This window comes from Pan troglodytes, chromosome 18 (genome assembly GCF_028858775.2).
Source record: "Pan troglodytes isolate AG18354 chromosome 18, NHGRI_mPanTro3-v2.0_pri, whole genome shotgun sequence".
Classification (NCBI taxonomy): Eukaryota; Metazoa; Chordata; class Mammalia; order Primates; family Hominidae; genus Pan; species Pan troglodytes.
Window position 1 is genome coordinate 10,259,609 of NC_072416.2, and position 21,724 is coordinate 10,281,332.

At 41.4% G+C, this 21,724-nt stretch overlaps 1 protein-coding gene across 45 annotated transcripts in view; it reads left to right on the forward strand.

Moving 5' to 3' along the window:
• Window positions 1-21,724, forward strand: part of RBFOX1 (RNA binding fox-1 homolog 1) — a 2,477,231-nt gene that overhangs the window by 2,374,056 nt on the left and 81,451 nt on the right. For 29 of the 45 annotated variants that reach the window (XM_054668820.1, XM_054668819.2, XM_063796601.1 and 26 more), the window contains one exon: window positions 20,577-20,657. The exons of the other annotated variants lie outside the window; for them this stretch is intronic. In XM_054668820.1, coding sequence (XP_054524795.1) covers window positions 20,577-20,657 — 81 coding nt within the window. The remainder of the gene's footprint in view (window positions 1-20,576; window positions 20,658-21,724) is intronic. 45 annotated transcript variants of the gene reach the window in all.

Below are 21,724 nucleotides of genomic sequence, written 5' to 3' on the forward strand. Positions count from 1 at the left end.
CTGCTCTGAGATTTCAGCTGGTCAGGCGGAGGCCAGATTTTGAAATCAGGCTTTGATCATCTCAGAAATCGTGTTCTTTACAACCAGTTGATACTGGTGGGGTTTTTTTTGTTTGTTTGTTTGTTTTGAGATGGAGTTTTGCTCTGTCTCCCAGGCTGGAGTGCAGTGGCGCGGTCTCAGTTCACTGCAAGCTCCGCCTCCCGGGTTCAAGTGATTCTCCTGCCTCAGCCTCCTGAGTAGCTGGGACTACAGGTATCCGCCACCATGCCCGGCTAATGTTTGTATTGTTAGTGGAGATGGGGTTTCACCCTGTTAGCCAGGATGGTGTCCATCTCCTGACCTCATGATCCGCCCTCCTCGGCCTCCTGAAGTGCTGGGATTCCAGGCGTGAGCCACTGTGCCCGGCCCCCTTTTTTTTTTTTTTTTTTGAGGCAGTTTTGCTCTGTTGCTCAGGCTGGAGTGCGGTGGCATGATCTCGACTCTCTGCAACCTCCGCCTCCTGGGTTCATGCAATTCTTCTGCCTTAGCCTCTTGAGTAGCTGGGATTACAGGCGTCTGCCACCATGCCTGGATCATTTTCGTACTTTTTTGTAGAGACAGGGTTTTGCCGTGTTGGCTAGGCTGGTCTTGAACTTCTGACCTCAAGTGATGCGCCCAGCCTGTTTATTTTTTTTTTTTAATATTAAAGGTCATGATTCCAGTCGACTGTCTCCTATGATCATGCTACTGCTCTGTGTGCAAACCAATGAAATAAAAGAAGAGAGGTAACATAATCATTCTGTATGATTCCAGCTGCCACCACCACCACCATATTCACAAGTGTTACATGAGAAATCTGAGTATCTGTGTTTCATGCTGCCACTATCCGGATTATCTGGAAAATCCACATGCTTTCCTCTTTTCAACTGTGCGTTTGTATGTAGGTAGACAGAGCTCATAATATTCAGAAATGTGGGGACATGTTGCTGTAATTTTAACACTGCAGAGCAATTCCTTTGAAATATTTGAAGACCTGCAAACACTGAAAGTATGGCTGGCTTAGATCTGAAGTTTCAGGCACCTGCATCTATGGAATGGACCTATGCAAAGCGATAGATGCAGAGTGCATTCAATTCCATATCCAGGTATAATTATTACTGTCACGCATCTACAGATCCATGACTAAGAATTTATGGGGCATTTAAAATTTCTCCAGCTCTAAAAATAGTCTGAATTTGTCTTGCAATTCTGAGTGTGCCTCAAAGCTGAAATGAAGACCTTGTCATTGATTGGCTTTGTATTTTTAGTAGGCTGGCTCTGTATCTGCTTAAGATAGAAAGCCAGACTTATTAGTCATTTCTCTATATAAGATTTTGTGTTAATGACATATTTTATAATATTCCCGTAGTGTAATTATTTGATTTTCTGAAGCTTATGCAGAATTAACAACCCAGCCTCCAATTGTCTCTCAGAATGAGGCATGAAAAGTTCACATATTTTGTAAATTAAAATCAATATTTTCAATCTCTCCTAAAGGTAATTTTCTTAATTTAGTAGACTTGTCCCGAACATTTATTTTCTCTTATAATTATAAAATGGCAAGTTATTGACCAGGCATGGTGGCTCACGCCTGTAATCCCAGTACTTTGAGAGGCCGAGGAGGGTGGTCTCAGGAGTTGGAGACCAGCCTGGCCAACGTGGTGAAATCCTGTTTCTACTAAAAATACAAAAGAACTAGCTGGGCATAGTGGTGTGCCCCTGTAATACCAGCTACCTGGGAGGCTGAGGCAGAAGAATCACTTGAACCTGGGAGGTGGAGGTTGCAGTGAGCCAAGGTTGCACCATTGCACTGCAGCCTGGGTGACAAGAGCAAAACTCTGTCTCAAAAAAAAAAAAAAAAGGCAAGTTATTGATTTTTGTATGTAATGTTTTGACTCCCCAAGTATGTTTTTATTGCAAACTTGGGTGGGGTGGGGGCGAGGCAGGAAGAGCCATTGCACTTAATGAGGACCTTTAATTACTATTTGCATTGATAAATTATGACATTCCTTCTCCCTCATACGTGCCTTCCAGAGGAAGCATTGAGAACGTTCTAATGTATTTAGGATGGTTTTTCTTTTCTGAATTCTCATCAAGTCATACTTATAAAAATCTTTCTAAATGCTTATTCCGTGCCAGTCTTTCGAGCAGATACACATACATGAGCACATCCCATGACATATATTAATATAAACCTTCTCCCAGGAGAGATGGGTAGTTTTCTATAAAGCAAAAACAGCATTGATAATTTCTCCTAAAATCTAATCATCTCCAGAGTCCTCGAGGCTTATTCAAGACAAATGATTGTAAGTCCCCACACACAAATCCAGGTGAGTCATGAAGTCTTTGGCCAATGTGTATGGCACTTCTTTAGATTTTAAGTAAAATCAAGGCAGTAAGGAGAAGTAGACTCAGAATATCTGTACCCAGTAGCAGGCCTCATGTTATCTAGTGTAGTTAAAAATAGTGTTTCCAAGAATGTGGAGGAATAGGCCTCAGAGGGGATTCTTACACTTTCTCTGTCATTGTGAGAATTTCCCTTGTCTTCTATTAAAAAATATATATATTTTTTAAAAGCAGTATCTTCTAGAGATAATCACAATATCCAGCCAATGAAACTGTTGATTTACGGCACCTTTAATCTTCATAAATAAGTAAAGCAAAATCAAAATAAATAACAGAAGGTTACACAAAGTTGTCAGCATGGTGCTGACAAATGGTAAATTTATCTGTTTCTCAATTGCCAGTAAGATACACACTGCAAAGCTCATCCACGTTGTATATCATATCTGCCAACTCATTTCTGTGATTAAATATTCCATCAGCGGGGCTATAAGGCAGCAAAGCTTAACAAGATTCATAAGATGCACCACTTGAACACACATAACTCACTTCCGTGGATGGAGAGCACCCCGCCTGCAAAGGGAAATTGGAATTGAGTTAAATTACTCCATGAGACGTGATCAATAGGGAAAGGCAAAGATCTTCTAACGGAAATGCAGATCTAAGATACAGTTGGGTCCCAGAGATGAGATACATACAATTAAAGTAAAAATAAGGAGATGCAGAGTAAATCAACTTGAAAACCTTGAAGAAAACAAAAACCACCCCTAGGGATACTTATTATTAGTGGAATTTGGGGGGAATAAGGAGATTCTGAATGGATACTCCTGAAAAGAACAATTTCTGGTTTTGAGAGGGAAAAGAAAATGACAGGAACTAAAAATGCGCCATGCCTGACTGCAAAGTCACATTTGAAAGGTGGTCAGGTCTTGAAACAAGCTCACCCTAGGGTTACAGGGACGATCAGATAATATGAGCATCAGAGAACATCACAGACTGTAAAATAGAAATAGAAGAGATTCATGTGATCACCAAAGTCACCTTGACTGATTATATCCATTTCAGAAAGAACCTGGCCACGGATCACATGACTTGATGGGAAAGTGGATTTGGATCTCAGTATGAAGTTTAAAAATGAAGAGGGTGGTTATAACACTCTTTGATTGCTTATCTCAAAAGGGCAACTGTATTTGACCTCGGATTTACCCATACAAAGGTATTGGTTGTCTGTGGGCTAGAGTGAACCATGATTCACCTCAGAATTGCGTCAAAAGAAGGTCTATGAAGGCTCCCTCACATTTTTTCCTCCCACTTCCACCACCAAGAATCTATTACAGTTAAGAGAATGACTTTTAGTCATACTTTCAGCTGTACCTCTTTTCAATTCCCTTCCTACAATTTGGATACAACAGCATCTGAGAAAAGTTAAGATTGTCTAGAACCCACCTTTGATCACTGTGGTCCCTGACACAAGTTTGCTCTATTTTATTCAGATTGGCATTGGGCTCAGGGTGATTTGGCTAAAAAAAGTCCTAGGTATAAAGCATGCCCTGTTTGGGATGAAAGAGCACAGTGTGGGTTTACAAGGTAACTGTTACCATCCAAGCCCTTCAAAGCAGCAAATATTCAGGTGCCCCTCTTGGCTCCAACACTTGCTCATACCCGCCGGGAGAACTAGACTCAAATCAATGGCCATAGGGAGCAGTTCCTCATGAACCGTTGACCTTTGGCTCTGGGATGTTTTGCATAGTTTACGCATCCGCCAAATTCAAATGCAGTGCACTTCAGTGAACTGGAACAGGAGAGTCCAGATTTAAGTCCCCGAGCAAAGGATTTTCAGCCTGGAAATGTTCCACTTCAAAGAGTTTATCTTGCACATCTGTTTACCTTTCCCTCCCCTTTTAGTTGTAATTCACTTCGCTTCTCTCCTGTCCTCCCCTCTTCTGTCTTATCAGGTTTTATTCCAGCCCTGCCCATATTTGGCCTTAATTTTTATCTGCGTCCTTCTAGATCCCACAGAGGGAATGCAACTCATCTTTGATGAAGCCTGTGGGGTTTTTTGATCTTCAAATGAGATCAGTACTTGCTTATGTGCTAAAAACTGCATTTTTGAAGTAAATTGGTTCTTTTTTGTGTGTGTGGGAAGTCTGTCAAGAACTGCTCCCCCCAAAAGCAGGGGGTGTCAAGATAGTCCTTGTACAAGAAGCCTCACATCCACGCTATGGGAAGCGAATGAGGTTTGGATATCCGACTCTGGAAAAATTTCACAGGGGAAGTTTTAAGTTACCATTGTCCACATAGTGAGAAACTCAAACCATCAACAACAGCAAGCCACTTCCAGGTGCTTGCTCTGTGCTGAACACCTTGTTTCTCCTCAAATCCTTATGAAAATGCTATCCCATTATTTTCATGATCAAATTATGAAGTCAAGGTTTCTGGGAAAGCTTACCTCATTCGCCAAATCACAGAACTACCATGTGAAAAATTCTGGTTATTATATAAAGGTCTTTTTTCCTAAGTTTCAAGCCCATGTTTTTTCACTGCTTTGCTACGCAGCATCCTCAAGAGGTGTAGATGAGGGCATGTCCTCAGTGTCTTCTATTCATGAGGTCACAGAATATAATAATGAATGAAGGTCGGGCACGGTGGCTTATGCCTGTAATCCCAGCACTTTGGGAGGCCAAGGCGGGTGGATCACGAGGTCAGGAGATTGAGACCATCCTGGCTAATACGGTGAAACCCCATCTCTACTAAAAATACAAAAAAAAAGTATCCGGGCGTGGTGGCGGGCACCTGTAGTCCCAGCTACTGGGGAGGCTGAGGCAGGAGAATGGCGTGAACCCGGGAGGCAGAGCTTGCAGTGAGCCGAGATCGTGCCACTGCACTCCAGCCTGGGCAATAGAGCAAGACTCCATCTCAAAATAATAATAATAATAATAATGAATGAAAACACATTTGCATTTAATATTGTCTGCCACATGCCAGAGTTCAGGTTGAGAACTTTACATATATGTACGTAAATTAGAAGTTTTCAGGAGAAGTATTGCTACCTTCAATTTGCAGGTAAATTAGATCCAGTGAAGTTACGATGCCAGTGGGTGCTGACTGTGAAAGTTAAGGAGTAGGGCCAAAGCTGTTATCTTTGTGACTCCAAAGCTCATTTTCTACCTACAAGCTGCCTCCCACAATGCTTTAGTTAACCCAAGTCCTAGATTAGTGATTCTTAATATGGAGTGACCTTTCTCTTAGGGGAATTTGGCAATTTCTGGAAACATTTGTTTCACTGTTACATCTTGGGTGGTGGTGGGGGCGGGGATTGGGGAGTGTTGTTCACTGCTGACATCTAGTGGGTGGAGGCCAAGGACGATTCAAAACACCCTGCAATGCACAAGACATTCCTTGACCACAAATCGTTATCTGGCCCAAAATGTCAATAGTGCTGGGTTTGAGAAATTCTGTCCTCATTGACGCTATTCAAGATGCCACATATTCATGGAATACCTTAACAACTCTCATGCCCCACTGGTTGCTACTGCTAATAATGTATGAACAGCTGCAGTCATCAATGGCAGTCAAAGAATTTGAAGACTTTCATGTAAATGTTTCATCTTTGGAGCTTTGTATTGTGATTGTTTACTCCAGAAGGGAAAAGCATAAACTTTGATTTTATACCACACAGCTGTGTTGGGAGTCCCCAAGACCACTCTCAGGCTCCATGATTGATTAGAAGGACTCAGAGTTCAAAAAGGCTGTTACACTCACAGTTAGTTTATTATAACAAAAGGATACAGATGAAAAATTAGCAAAGAGGAAAAGTACATGCAACGAAGTTTAGAAGAAACCTAGCAAAAGCTTCCAGGTGTCCTCTCACCGTGGAGTCACACAGATGTGCTTAATTTTTCCAGAAATGGCATGTGACAGCACAGGCATAGTGTTATCAGTGATGCTCACCTGAGCCTTAGTGTCCAGTGTTTTTATTAGCGGTTCTTCACATAGGCAAGCTGCGCCTGCATGACTGACCAGCTCTCAAACCTCAGGCCATGCTATGGAGGTGTGAGGAACAGGAATTCACCATAAATAGTTAGCATAAACAATTGGATCAAACCTAAATGGTGTGGTCCAAGGCCTCAGGCATACAAAAACAATTTTGTTTTTGTTTTTGGGATGGAGTCTCTCACTCTGTCACCTAGGCTGGAGTGCAGGGGCGTGATCTTGTTTCACTGCAACCTCTGCCTCCCAGGTAGCTGGGATTACTGGTGCCTGCCACCACACCCAGCTAACTTTTGTATTTTTAGTAGAGATGGGCTTTCATCACGTTAGCCAGGCTTGTCTTGAACTCCTGACCTCAAGCAATCCTCCCACCTTGGTATTCCAAAGTGCTGGGATTACAGGTATGAGCCACCATGGCTGGCGCAAAAATAATTTTATCAGGCAGATAATATTCTAAGGCCTGATATTTTATCTCCCAGGAGCTGGCCAAAGTCCAATCCTAAGGACAAGCTGTTGTGGAAAATGTGCAAGGTTTGAGATAGCCCAGGCCTGCTAGAATCAACCCTTCCCTGCACAACCATTAAAAAAAAAAAAGTAAACTTGCAATTTATAGTGACATCTGTAATGATGGTAGTAGTGAGGATGATGATGGCATAAGAAACATGATACCACTGGGTAGCTTGACTGTAAGAAAACCAAGCCAAATTTAATTATGAAAGAGAAAAGAATGTACAGCTTGTTAGCTTAAAGCAGGGGTCTGCAAACAACTTATCAGTGTAGGCACAGATAGTGTTTTTGACTTTGTAATCCCTATGATCCCTGTTTCAACTACTGAGTTCTGCCATTGCCGTGTAAAAGTAGCCATAGACAATGTGTAAATAAATGGGCATGATTGTTTTCCAATAAAACTAAGGACGTGGAAATTTAGATTTTATACAATTTTCATGTGTCACAAAATAGTTGCTTTTTTTCAAACATCTAAAAATGTGAAAGCCATTCTTAGTTTATGGCCCGTACAAAAACATTGTCCCTACTTTGCTGAGCTTGGCTTGAAGAGCTCAACGGTAATTAAGCCACCAGTTTAAGCCCTTGAGAGTTTTTCTTTTGGTTTTTTAAATTGCACAGTTTTAGCAGTTATATACTACATGAACCCATGACCTTAGCTGGATGGCACTCAGTTGTTTGATGTTCATCAGGGAAGGGCCAAAGAGACAGACCGTGTATTAACACTTAATCCTTGTTTCCATGAATTCACCTTTTATTGCAGAATTGTAGTATCGGGCGCTAGACACTGTGCTAGGTGCCGAGGTACCAAAACAGACCCAGGCTTTCCCTCTAGAAGTCAACAGGGTAGTAGAAGGATGCAAAACAAACTATCAATGCGTGTATAGTACACAATGATACCTGCTAGAGCCAAAAGAATAACAAGGCTCTCTGCATGAGGAGTCAAAGGGGTGGTGTCAATTGAGTCTTAAAGGGTAAGAGTTCACCTGGTAAGAAAGTGGGTAAAGATCATTGCAGGAGGGAATATGGAGGTGGTTGGTAGGGTCCCAAGTTGTTTCTCAACCTTTATCTTTAGAATCCATTGAGAAAACTTTAAAAAAAAATACACATGCTTGATCTTCACCTGATACCTACTGATGGGAATTTCTGAGCCAAGTTGACGTTTTTTCCAAAGGCTAAGGTATATTGATCTGTTGAGATTAGAGAGTACCTTCTAGAGAAAGGTTGCAAAAGACCTTAAAATTTTACATAATGAAATCTGAATTTTGGAATTTATCCTTTCAGTGGTAGGCAGCCATTGAAAGCTCTATTAAAAATAACAATTATAATTAAAAATAAATAAGCAAGACACCTGTTGGTGAGTTAGTACTTGTATCTATATTCACACTGAGTAACAGTCTTATAATTAAGACTTTTATTATTACTAATATGTGCGTTAAGCCCTGTGGTGCTGGGAGACTTAGGAGCAGATTATCAACTATTCAGCAACCCTGGAGATTGGGTTCTTAATTACTAATCTAGTGCCTAGGACAAAGGCTATTGTGAAACTTATTTCCTGGTTTTCTCTAAATCTTCTAAGAAAGTAAATTACCAGCGATTTCAAACGCAAGGTGACATGTTTTTTTTTTAATGTTTTAACTTGTTATCATTAGATTATAAACTCATTAGTTTGAAAGACTTTTTGCTTCCCACTTTCATTGTTCTTTTCAAAATTTATTGTTCTTATTCCCCCAACCTATTAAGTTGGTGTATAAATAGAAATAAATTCACCCAATAGTGTTTAATACTCTTTCTGTTAATTACATGTAGATACTCATTCTCTACATATAAAACAGAGCTGTCCTGTTGTCTTTTGAAAACGTAGTTTTGAAGAACCAGCTGACAAATGGCAAAACCCTACTTTGAGTAACTTCGTCAATGACAGTTAATGCATTTCTAGAACTTCCATGGAATTGTTACAACACATTACAGTCGACATATTGGTTTATGAAAAATTAATAAAGCCAGTGGAAAATGGAATTCTGCATCTGCATTAGCTATTTACACCAAAAGAATCAGCCAGAATTAATTATGCCGTATGCTACATTCTAGTGAGTTTTTCATTAAACTGTATACCATTATGGAAACTAAACAAGGATTATTCAAAGAATAATGCCAACGGCTGTTATTTTGTTGAGAGATTAAATCAGTTAATGGGTTATACATTTAAATCTGACGCAAAGGTTAATCGATGCACACTTATTGTATTAAACCCAGTATCATTTTAAAACACAAACACCCCAGTATCACTGATATTTCCTCTGGAGAAAAAAAAAAACTATTTGTATGATTCTAGTGTTTGTTTGATGTGCATGTGGTGTTGTAAAGATTGAAAGCCACCCTATTAGTTCTCTTTCATTTTTGAAAATGATTTTCACTAGCTGAAATATTATGTTTGTTTTTAGCCATAGCAGGGGAAGGGGCAGTATGTGCGAGTATGTGTGTGTATGTTGTGGCAGGCATAGACAACTTCATCCAATCACTCTTTGAGAGATTGAAAGGTGACGTGTATTTTCTACTCTCACCAAAAAAGTCAGGTTAAAATTTTAAGCCTAATCTGAGAAGGCTTAGGAAGGCAATTCAAGATGAAGAATCTCATCCTCATTCCACAAATAGAGTCCCTCCTAAATAGTTCGGTAATAGTACTTGAAATATGAAAGAAGTGACAATAGAGAAGCCTGTCTAGACAGCTTTTTAGGCTCTTACAGCATCTTAGAGGCTCTTATTCCCAAGAAGATAAGAAGAGAGTATAGAAGGCCTTCTAGGTTCTTTGCACAGACTTGTAAATTCCACTGTTTTCAGTTGAATGACAGTTTCTAATTTTTTTTTTCCTAATCAGAGATTGCAAACTAAAATGTTTTTAGGAACAAGCTATGAGATAAATAAGTGAAATGTGCCAAATTGGAGGAGCTATGTCTCAATTATAGCAAGTAGTGGCTTCTCACCTTTGCCTACAGTGGCTCTGCCGGACAGGAATCCTAGCCCAGACACCTATGGTCTGTCCCCTGACTTCCCACTAGAAGCTAGACATGTCTTATCACATTAAAACTCCTAAGTGTAAGTGCTTGCAATTCATTTAATACTAAAATATTTGCCATTAACTATTATGTTTAGCATTATGTTTAGTGGCCAAACAAAATAGTTCAATAGCTATAAATTTGCTATTTCCTTTCTGAAAACCAAAGTAAGTCCTCAGAGCATCATTGTTTTAGATACCCAATAATAATTGCTATTTCCATGATTATGATTGATTCACTTACTGATTACTATTTGCCAAATACTTGCATGCCATAGTTCTAATCCTCACAGTAATATTCGATCAAGTACACATTTTTATCTCTATTTGAGAGATGTAACCACTGAGGCTCAGAGAAGTACAGAGTTTTACCCAAAGTCAACTCAACTTCCAGTCAGCAAGATCAGGAAACAAAACAAAGTTAAAAGTTTCAAAGCCTATACTTTTTCAATGACACTATAGAAATCTCAAATGTTCACTATTTCTCCTCTGCATTTGCCTCCTCTATGTCTTATTTCAATCTTGCAGGTAGGATTTTTCTTATCTGTAGAAGATACATTCTGCCCAAAGGCTTCCTTGGTTGGATTTAAAACCCTATCACAGATTCTTAAACATGATCAGGAGGTTCTAGCTAACATCTTTAGCCAGGAAGAGTCAGGTGTTTCCTGCCAGATGGCAGCTTCAGAATTCTTAGATGTGGCTTTGTTGTAATGCGGGTAATGGATATTGATCATTCTCATGCTGAAGGATATGTTTTTATCAACTCAGGACCAAGTATCACCATTGATAAACAGGTATAGCTTTGAGAGAGAGTGTCTGAGCTTTGGAGTCAGACAAAACTGACTTATAGTTCAGTTTTATTATACTTTTTGTCTGAGCTTTCATTTCCTCTTGGGTTTGATAAGAAAAAGACGTGCATGTGGAGTACATCTTGTATAGCACCTGAAACCTAGGGCCACCTTAATGGGCACTGTCAATATTAGCTGTACCTGAGGTTCCTATGTAATCCCTAGCAATTTACTGTTGTCAGCACCATCTGCATCCCCTGGAAGCCTATGAGAAATGCAGAGTCTCAGGCCCCACCCCAGACCCCCTAGATAAGAATCTGCATTTAGAAGAGTCCCAGGTGATTCAGAGCATAGTAGAGTTTGAGAAGCAAGGCCCTAGTAGTCTTATCATCTATGTATTGACACCTATAACTTTGAAGGACAAACATCTTGCAAGATAAAATTTATTTTCATTGTTTTTGTTGTGGCTGAATTGATAGACCTCCACAAATACTCTATGGAATAACTTTTTGAATTTTTTTTTTCTTTTTTGAGATGGAGTCTCCATCACCCAGGCTGAAGTGCAGTGGTGCAAGCTCAGTTCATTGCAACCTCTGCCTCGCGGGTTCAAGCAATTCTTGTGCCTCAGCCGCCCAAGTAGCTGGGGTTACAGGCATATGCCACCACGCCTGGCTAATTATTGTATTTTTTTGTTAGAGACGGGTTTTGCCATGTTCGCCAGGCTGGTCTTGAACTCCTGGCCTCAAGTGATCCGCCTGCCTTGGCTTTCCAAAGTGCTGGGATTACAGGCAGGGTCACCACACCTGGCCTAATTGTTTTATTGTTTTGAAAAACAATGAATCCAAAAGAAATTTTGAGCAAATATTTTTAAAAGCCTGTGTTTGAAAAAAGTTTGTTTTGAACAAAAATGAAATAAAATTAATTTTTTGGCAAGTATTGATCAAATGATAGCCTCTGAAATACTTAGTGCCAGCTCCCTGGGGAAGGGCTAATGGTGTACTGAGAGACAGTTACTGTTAGTATTTTTCCAAGCAGTAAAGGGATCCTAGAACACTGATCAGCAAACTTTGTCTGTAAAGGGCCAGACAGTAAACACTTTAGCCTCTGCAGGCCATAAGGTCTCTGTGCAATTACTCAGCCCTGTCATTTTAGCAGAAAAGCAGCCATACATGAAAATGAATAGATGTAGCTGTCTTCCATTGAAACTTTACTTATTAGATACTGAAACTTGAGTTTCATGCAATTTTCACTGGTCAAATGTTACTGTGATTTTTGTCAACCATTTAAAATTGTAAAAAGCATTCCTAGCTCACAGACCATATAAAAATAAGTGGGGGCTCGGGGGAGGGGAGCAGTTGGATTTGGCCAAAAGTCTGTAGTTGGTCAGCACTTGATTTAGAAGATGACTGTTAGAACCATGGGTGCAGGAATCTGGTTGGTATGACTTGCAGTTTCAGCATCACGAGATCTGTGTCACCTCGGGCAACCCATTTAATATCCTCATCTATTAAATGGGTATAAAAATAGTGTCTGTCCTACAGGGTCATTAAGGGTAAATGATAATCCAAGTTAAAGTTGAGCAGGATACCCAGTGATTCTCAGGTATTCAGTAAAACACTTTGGGAACTCTTATTGTTAGGTTTATCATATTAAGTTAAATATTTCCTGTCAATGCCATGATTAGCCTACATTTTGGCTGCAGGAGATTAAGTGAGCAGTTGGAGTGAGTCATTAAAATTTTCAAACAATAAATAGTCAAGGAACAAATTCTTCTTTGTATTATTCTTGTGACTTTTCCAAAAAGTCTCAAGTTATGTCAAAATAAAAAGCAAAAAGAAAACAAACGAGAAGTGGTGTATTTTTTTTGAATATTATGAAAACCAAAGCTTATAAAAATAAATTGGAGTGAGGGATTATTTACACTATAGACAGATGCACGTCAGGGCCCCTTTAAATATGGAAATCCCTTGGTACAATTAAAACATGATTTGATTTATAAGAAGTAAACATACAGAGCAACACTTTTTCTGCAACATCTGTGCCCAAATGGAAATATCCCTATACTTAAAACTCTACCATAACCCTTCAGAGAAGCTCATCTTTCAGGCTGGTGTAAAAGCATTAGGGATTAACTGTGAAAATATTCTTACATGGATTAGCTCAATGCTAGTCTGGTGTTCAAAAATGCGTGACTGTAAAAGTATCCACAGTTCATTTGGGCTTTGGGTAAATTTTGGAAAAATCTGTCAATTGAAACCAGTCACCTCCATTGCTAGGTACCTCATGGCAACCTCTTTGGCTTCTAAGTCCAAGAGAAGTTTGAGGCTTATGGGTCACTTTGTAGGGGACTCTCATTATAAGGTAGGAAGGTGTAGTAGTTGGCTAGTGCTGCCATAGCAAAGTATCACAGACTGGATGGCTTAACAAGCAGTCCCCAACCATTTTGGCACCCGGGTTGGGTTTTGTGGAAGGCAGTTTTTCCACGGGCCGGGTAGCGGGGATGGTTTCAGGATGATTCAAGTGCATTTCTTGTGTACTTTATTTCTATTATTATTACATTATAATATATAATGAATTAATTATACAACTTGCCATAATGTAGAATCAGTGGGAGCCCTGGGCTTGTTTTCTTGCAACTAGACAGTCCTATCTGGGAGCGATGGGAGGCAGTGACAGATCAGGCATTAGATTCTCATAAGGAACACACAACCAAGATCCCTAGCTCAGTTCACAATAAGATTCACACTTGTATGAAAATCCAATGCTGCCACTTATCTGACAGGAGGTGGAGCTCAGGTGGTAACATGAAGTAACATGAACAATGAGGAGCAGCTGTCAATACACATGAAGCTTTGCTCGCTCACCTGCAGCTCACCTCCTGCTGTGTGGCCCAGTAGGGTCCGTGGCCCAGGGGTCGGGGAACCCTGGCTTAAACAACAAATTTATTTTCTCATAATTCTGGATGCTGGAAGTCTGAGATCATGGTGTTGGCAGGGTTGGTTTCTTCTGAGGCCTCTCTCGTTGGCTTGCAGATGACCATCTTTTCTCTCTCTTCACCTGGGTTTCCCTGTGTGTCCTCATCTCCTCTTCTTGTAAGATCTTTCAGATTAAGGCCCACCCATATGACCTCATTTTAACTTAATTACAGCTTTAAAGATCTCTCTGCAAGTAAAGTCACATTCTGAAGTACTCAGAGTTACAGCATTTAAAAATGATTCTACAACAGTGGACTGAAGGAAGGACTCGATGAAATGAGTGACAATGTAGGAACCCAAATAGCTTGTTTTTCATCTAAAATTTACCTCTGATTGGTAAGGTTTTTGGTAAAGGACTTAGTTGTTCTGTGCCACCTTTGTAATGCCAGTAAAGGAGGACTAATGGCATCAGACACCTATTATGGAGGGACAAATGCAAAGTAAATATTCTTTGGCAAATATTAAAAAAAGCTTTTTCTTTATGTAGAATCAAAACATTTCTAGCATTGATTCCTATTACTACTAAACTTTCAGTTATGATAGCATTATATAGCAGAAATAGAGAATTTTGGCCAAAGCCATAATAGTTATATCTAATAAAAATTGTTCTCGAATAATTATACATATCTCAGTGAGCAATGTGACTAATTATGTAGGCTAAGGTTTGGTTTGATATTCAGAATCATTCTTTTGTTCCTTTTCATGTATACATTTGTTACTGAACCTATGAGCACTAAACGTGATAACATGTCATCCTCTGGAAAAGCACATGGAGTTCAACAGATGTACCCCAAAGCCCAGCACAGTACCTGGCACATAGACGAGTAGATGCCAATAAGTACCAGCCAAATGAATGATAATACTCACTACACCATAGTTTCCTGGCTGAGCACTAGAGGCAGAGGGACTAATAAGCACTTGTGCTACTCAGACATTGCCCTGCAGGGTTCTAGGGTTCTCCTCTTAGCCCTCTTTCCAGAGTAAGCTCCTTTGCTCGGCTGAGTGACATTAGGAAAGCCAGACATCAGTGGAGAGTTCTATTTTTGTGTGACTCTGCACCACCACACAGTAGAGGTTTGTTGAGGTGATACGGTTCTGATGTCTGGAGAAATGCCAAGGTTGTTGGTTTTGCGCCGATAGGATTAACAATGTGAACACACGTGGAGTGGTTTTAAGGAGCGAAAAGTGTAATAGGCAAGAAAGGAGGAAGAAAGAAAAGAACAGCTTCCCCATACAGAGACCAGAGAGTGGGGCCTGGAACAGAGAAACCTTGTGTGTGGCAGGAAAGTGGTAGATTATAGGGGAGGCTTGAGGAGGCGGTGTCTGATTTGCATACAGCCCAGGGGATTGCTTTGGCCAGGTGTGTCATTTATGTAGCCTGCAAAAAACCTGGCCCTCCCACCTTAGTCCTTTAATATGTAAATGCGGGTCGCCATGATGTTCTGAACACATGGTGTTATCTGGAGGTGGCCATTACACTGGGCACAGGTGGTGACAAGGAGAAGACAGCAGGAATCGCCACATTGAGTGAACCCTGTTCCTAATGGCTGGTATTTGCATATCAAAGCTTGCCCACCCAGCCCTTCGAGCAGTCTTTTCTGTTATAAAAGAGATGGTTTGGGGGTGGTTTCTTATTACAGGAAAATTTCCACCTAGAACCTTTACCCTTACTATCTGCCTAAAATAATTTCTTAATAACTCCTGTATTAGAGGTACAGACAGTGCATGACATATACAGAAACTTCCTGCACGGGGGCCCCAGAATACTCATTCCATCTTAGGTATTTCATAAAGTCTAGCTGTTGTTCTTTGTGTCTTCAAGAGCATCCTCCAGATTTCCTAACTCATTTTAATCTTCGAGCTCATGAAGCTAATTGGCCACTCCCAGTTGCCAGGCAGTTGAGATGTTCCGTTCACATTTTTTTTTAAATTCAGAAATTATGTAGGAAAAGTTCTAGTTATTCACCATGTACTGACTTGGAACTGTGCCCATTTGATACTAAAAGGGAAGGGGCAGACATTGCCAAACAGCCTTTCTTTTCTTCCTTCCCATCCTCCATTTTAATTTTATTTCTTGAAAGCGTAGCATGGCTGCCTATCAGAAACCTTTGGATTCTCACTTCATTTGCTCCCTGCCTCTTAGTCTAGGTTCCTGGACTCATGAGGATAGGAAGATAAACACATGATTCCTGATCTCTTTGAATTAGTAGCATCAATGGGGGATGATTCCTGATCTCTTTGAATTAGTAGCATCAATGGGGGAAGACACTCATTAAATAGATTACACAACACAATTTTAAAAAGAAGAGAAAGGAAGCTGAACTCTGCCAGACAAAGGTACATAGATAGGGTTTCTAGGAGAAGCCAGAGCTGAGTCCAGAAAGGAGTTATCTAGATCAAGGAAAAGATTTCCTGGAAAAAGACAAAGCCTCTGCAAAGGCATGGAGGTGTGAAACTGCACTGCTGTTCCGGTTTGAGTCCACTTTTCCTCACTTAGGGGTTGGCAGCAGGGTAAACAGTTTTCAACACTTCCTCCTTCCTGTCTGTGATGGGAAACATCCCTTCTAGGCTTTTCCCTGCCCCTTCAGGGGCCAGGAATGATCCCCTGCATACCGTATGGAGACTACTGCTCAGCAGAAAGGGTTCCGATGCCCCATCTGAGACCTTGGCACTGGCTTACTCCCTTCCTCACTGGTGGATTCAAAATCCTGCTGGAGAGTGGCTGTGGGACATCTTGCCAGGATGTGGGGATGCCGATGATCCCGGCACTCAGAGTGGGCGAAGGTGACAGGCTTTGGAATGGGCTCTGATTATTCTGAGATTGAGGTCTGTCGCATGGAGCCCAGTCTCTGCCAGGTGCTGATACAGTCATCGACAGTCCAGGCTGCCCAGGTTTCTTGTTAGAGTGGGTGAGCCAACTTTATAAGAACCAGGAAAGAAGAGAAAACACGTGAAGTAGATTGAAGCTATTTCAATCTGTAAAAGTTAGTTACATGTAGTGTGTAAATCTATTTGAACTTTAGGCATGCAAATTTCCTGCCATGAACAGGCGGAAGAAAGATTGGTTGAAAAAAAACACTATTTTTAGCAAAGAGGGTAGAAGTGGAGAGTTCTTTTTAAAAATGTATTATAATTCAATCATATGCATTAATCCTTCTGAGGATCAGGTATTTTCCTAGGTGTTGGGGATGAAAAGATGAGTATGATTTGGCTCCACCGCAGGTGGATTTTGTAGTTCAGACGACCAATGTCTAAGTAGAAAATTGTAGTACAGGACCACGAAGGATCTATCAGGGAGGTTTAAAAATGTAAGATAAGAGCATAGAATAGGTAATAACTAATTCACCCCTGAGGACAAGGGAGAGAAGAGGTCACTTTTAAACTATGTTGGAGGAGGACAGGGGAAGCCCCTCCGCCTCCTTTTTTTTTTTTTTTTTTAAGTTGAACCACATGAACTTGGCAACATTCAATTCTATTTGACAAAAAAAAAAAAAAAAAAAAGTCAATTTGAAATGGTTTAATCTAACTCTAAGAGCAGGAACAGCATGAAGGTTTCATCCACTTCACCAACTCTAATCAAATGGGAATCATTGCCTACTGGCTGTGTTGAGAATGATTGTGAGGATTCCAGGCCAGTAGGAAAGGATAATATTGAAATTGATTAATTCCGTTCTGGCTAAAGAATGGGTAGGTAGTGGTATAAATTGACCCCATTTGCCATCCTTAGATTATAAGGAATTTGATAAAAGCACAGAAGTCTGAGAAGTACAGGATGTCATCATGTGATACAGATGAAGGTTCCTGGCATTTGGCAGTAGAAGGTTTATGTTGAAGGCTAGGGACAGATAGAAGATCCAGCTCAGTGGACTCGCTGAAGAGCTATGTTGAAGCTATATTGAGAAGTGCTTTGAATGACCTTGTAGGCATTCTCCATACTGCTGCTTGTACCTTATTACCTATTTCACTTACTTTTTAAAACAAACACACTAACCTTTCCCTGCCCAAAAAAATGCATGGAGGTTGCAGTGTTTTCTGCTGCTTTGGTTTTGCTGAATTCAAAGCGTCCTTTTAAGAAAAGGTCACAAAGCACTAAGCGAACATACAGTAAGTACTTTGCAAATTAAATTGGAGGATGCTTTTAGATAAAACAAAAACCAAGTCCTGTGAAGGCATAGATTTTGTTTTAAAAAAGGTCAAAATCATTGCATAAAGATTTTTTTTTTTTTTTTACTACTAGGAAAGTATCCAAAGAAGTTATTTCAGTCCAGGTTCTCAGAATCCACAGCATTAAAAAAATTAGGAATGCTTCATTATGCCCTGCCAGAGGTTAGCTTTCCAGGCAAAAATCTGTGCTGTGTCCCAGTGGAATTCTATAAATTGCATCGAGGATATTGAAAATTGACCCAAGGGTTTTAACCATACAATACTGAAATGTCCTTCTGTGTATGTTTGTGTTACAGTCATACATTTTTCTTTTGAAATTTAAGCACCCCAAGAAACTTCATATCTGATTTTACAAGTGTTTTTTTAAACCAGGCGTGCACAGGAGAGAAGGTTGAGGAGCGTTCCCTAAATCCACTTGCTAGGATCCTATCCTAGATGATTCCGATCTGATAACTCTCTGTGTATCCTACAGAAACACATTCATTTATTTCTAAGATTTCTAGCAGTGAGCAGAAACACATGGATAACCGCTGCAGAGTCACACAGGAGTACTCATTGATAAACACCACTGACTGTAGAGGGGACTAGCTGTCTTTCCTGGTAGGTACCTTGCCTCCCCTTGCTTGGTTTCATATCCCAATCTCCATTCTTTGGAGTTTGGTTTGTTTGCTGTTAATCCCCAGTGACCTGCTAAAACTGGAAATATCTGAGGCGAGGTTAAACCATGTAAAGTATCATCTCATACGTTGTGATAAACTTTTTTTTTGAGATGGAGTTTTGCTCTTGTCACCCAGGCTGGAGTGTAATGGCGTGATCTCGGCTTACTGCAACCTCCACCTCCTGGGTTCAAGTGATTCTCCTGCCTCAGTCTCCTGAGTAGCTGGAATTACAGGCGCCTGCCACCACACCCAGCTAATTTTTGTGTTTTTAGTAGAGACAGGATTTCACCATGTTGGCCAGGCTGGTCTCGAACTCCTAACCTCAGGTCATCTACCTGCCTTGGCCTCCCAAAGTATTGGAATGACAGGCATGAGCCACTACACCTGGCCGATAAACTGTTTTTAAATGAAGAAGAAAGAACTACTAGTTTAGCACAGGTGAATCATACTGACACTCCGCCAGACTCTTGATATATTTACTACCCAGAGAAGGTTAGTTAATTTCGAGTTAATTTCGCTGTTGTGTGAAGGGCTATTTTGCGGGTGGGGGTGGCTGTTCTCCAGCTATAAGCATGGGAAACCAGATCAAAAAAGACCATGGGACATTCCTTCAGGTAGAACCTCTGGCCCTGGGCTGCTTCTCCCTGGGAAAAAGTGGATAGAGTTGTCAGACCGGTAACAGGGGAAGAGTGAGATGGGTTAGAAAGAATTGTGTCTGGTTTACTGTCCCTTGATGACATCACCGTGCAGTCCCTCTGTGTGGCAGGACCCCACACGCTTTGGAAGTTTTAACTACATTTTTGTTGATCATAGGGAAGATACAGAAGGAGCATAGAACCATTCCCTAGGGCAAGTCTCCAAGGATATAGAAAAGTTCCCTGTTCTGCGGGTGCACTTGTAAGGTTGGCTTCTTATCATGGGAGATTGCTTTCCCGTGGTGGTCCTGACAGGGGAATCCAAATCAAACTGGGGCGGTTGACCTTCCCCAGTCAAGGAAGTGACCAGAAACCACAGGGAGGTATTTCCATCACCAGTAATGGCCTTAAAACTCCTCAGAATTCTAATTATTTTCAAAGTCTTGGAGTTTGAGTTTTGCAACAGTGGGAAAGTAGCATTGATACCCTGACAATTCCTGACCCCAGTCATCCCTGGAGTGGGTGGTGGTTCAAAATCTGTCATAGATTGAGGAGGTATCTCAGGATTCCACCATTATTTGCCGCTGTAAAATTCCACCTTGCAAGGATAAACCCAGTGCCCTTCGCTTTAAATCAGGAGGAGGCAAGTCATTGCTGCAATGCAGCCGCAGTTTGCAGGATGAGCTAGGCAGCCTTTCTGGCTGGAAGGCAGAGAGCTTTAGGGAAGAAAGTGGGAATACAGAAGCCGAAGATTCTCTCATCCAGTGTCCAGTGTGGGTCCAGGGTGGGTCCCAGGGATGGCAAAAAGTTGCAATTTTTCTTTCTCTGCCTTACTTCTGTTCTTCCTCTGAAGAACTGATTCGGAAAGACTGACGTTTGAAGGAAGGTACCGTTTTCTGTAAACCTATCAACATGTATGCTTACTATTGATTGAGTGATTATTACATGCCAGCCCCTGCCCTGGGTACATCTCCAGTCATATGATGCACAGCCATTCTCGGAGGTAGGTATATTTACCCCTGTTTTCCAGATGGAAACACTGAGGCACAGAGAGGTACAGTGACTTGCCAAGATCACACAGTGAAGAGGTGTCTGAGTCAGGCTTACTATCTAGCTCCCTCCAATATTTCTCAAGTTCCCTTTTCAGTATGCCACGCTGCTTCCATTCCTGATCTGAACCTGGGCCCTGGGGCAACCAGAGTCCGCAACACAACCCCGTGTGAAAAGTCATGACGTGTGCTTGGTGGGCCGGGTTGTGGTGGGTGGGGGGGCTTCCACTGATTCCCTTTGGCTAAGGCAGGGGGCTTTGTTGGGTACCCTTGTCCTGCGCTCTGGGATGTGGCTATGTTTTCATTTCTCTGCGTTTCTCGGTTGCATTGCCATGATCTCTCAGGTGTAGTGTACCGATTCCCAAACCAGATACCATCTCTCTCTCTCTTTCGTAGGCACGGTCCTGTTGTGCCAGGCCAACCAGGAGGGATCTTCCATGTACAGTGCCCCCAGTTCACTTGTATATACTTCTGCAAGTAAGCCCACTGTCGTGGCTCTTTTTGTTTTGTGACATAAATCTGAGTCCAATCACCTTCCCTGCCATGTAAGTTCTCTCCCCCTCCCTCTGCCCCACCCTCTCTTGTGGCTCTCTCTGAGGTGAAGTTAATTTTCATAAGCATGTCTGTCTCCCATGCCACTTCCCAGATGTCCTGGACATTCTCTGTTAGATCCGTCAGGATTGGGTCCAATGGTTGGGAATGTGGGCGTGGGGTTGGTGGGGAGGGGCATGGGAGGGTGGGAAGCTTTAGCTCATTGCCTGCCTTCTATCATAGCTTTGCAAATTAATATAAAAATAATTTAAATAGCATATACAGGCCACCCCAAAGGCACCCTTGCCTAGTAAAAGATGCTTAACCAGGATTCTTGTACACAGTTGTCTCACGATGGAAAATACCACTAGCCTGCAGCTAGTCACTTGTTTGCAAGGCTTTTTTATCCTTTGCTATGTAATTCCAATGAGGAGGAGGAGGATGAGGAGGAGCAGAGAGAGAAATGTGGTTCCCCCCTCATTTAATCAAGTGCAGGGGCAGGAACAATAAATAATTGTCTTTGAAAAAATCGGGGCACTTTTAAACGTAGATAAGTATACCCATCCAGTGCGGGAGGGAAGAGACCCAAAATAAATACAGGAAGTAGATCACAACATTGTCATGGAAGGACCGAAGATTTCTCTGCCTCGGATGGATGCTCTCGGTTGAAGGATGCCCTATCCTCACCCCAATTCCCAGAGCAGATAGAAGAATTAAAGCCGCCACTGACTCTACCATGTTCTCCCAGAGGGTATACCCCTTCTTAAAGAATCTCCCAGCCACAGCTGAAACTTTAACATCTGTTTTATACAATGTGTGTAAATCCTGTGAAGTTCCCATAACTGCAGAATGAGTCGTCTTTAGGGTCAGTGCTTAAAAGTGAGTCTGGGTGCCTGGAGTGGGGGTGGGGCTGTTTCTCAGAGTAGTTGTAAAAGGCAGGGATGGGGAGGAGAGCAGGAGTACCAGGCTCAAGGGATAAGAGACATAGGAGAATCCTCACCATCGTGCCAAAA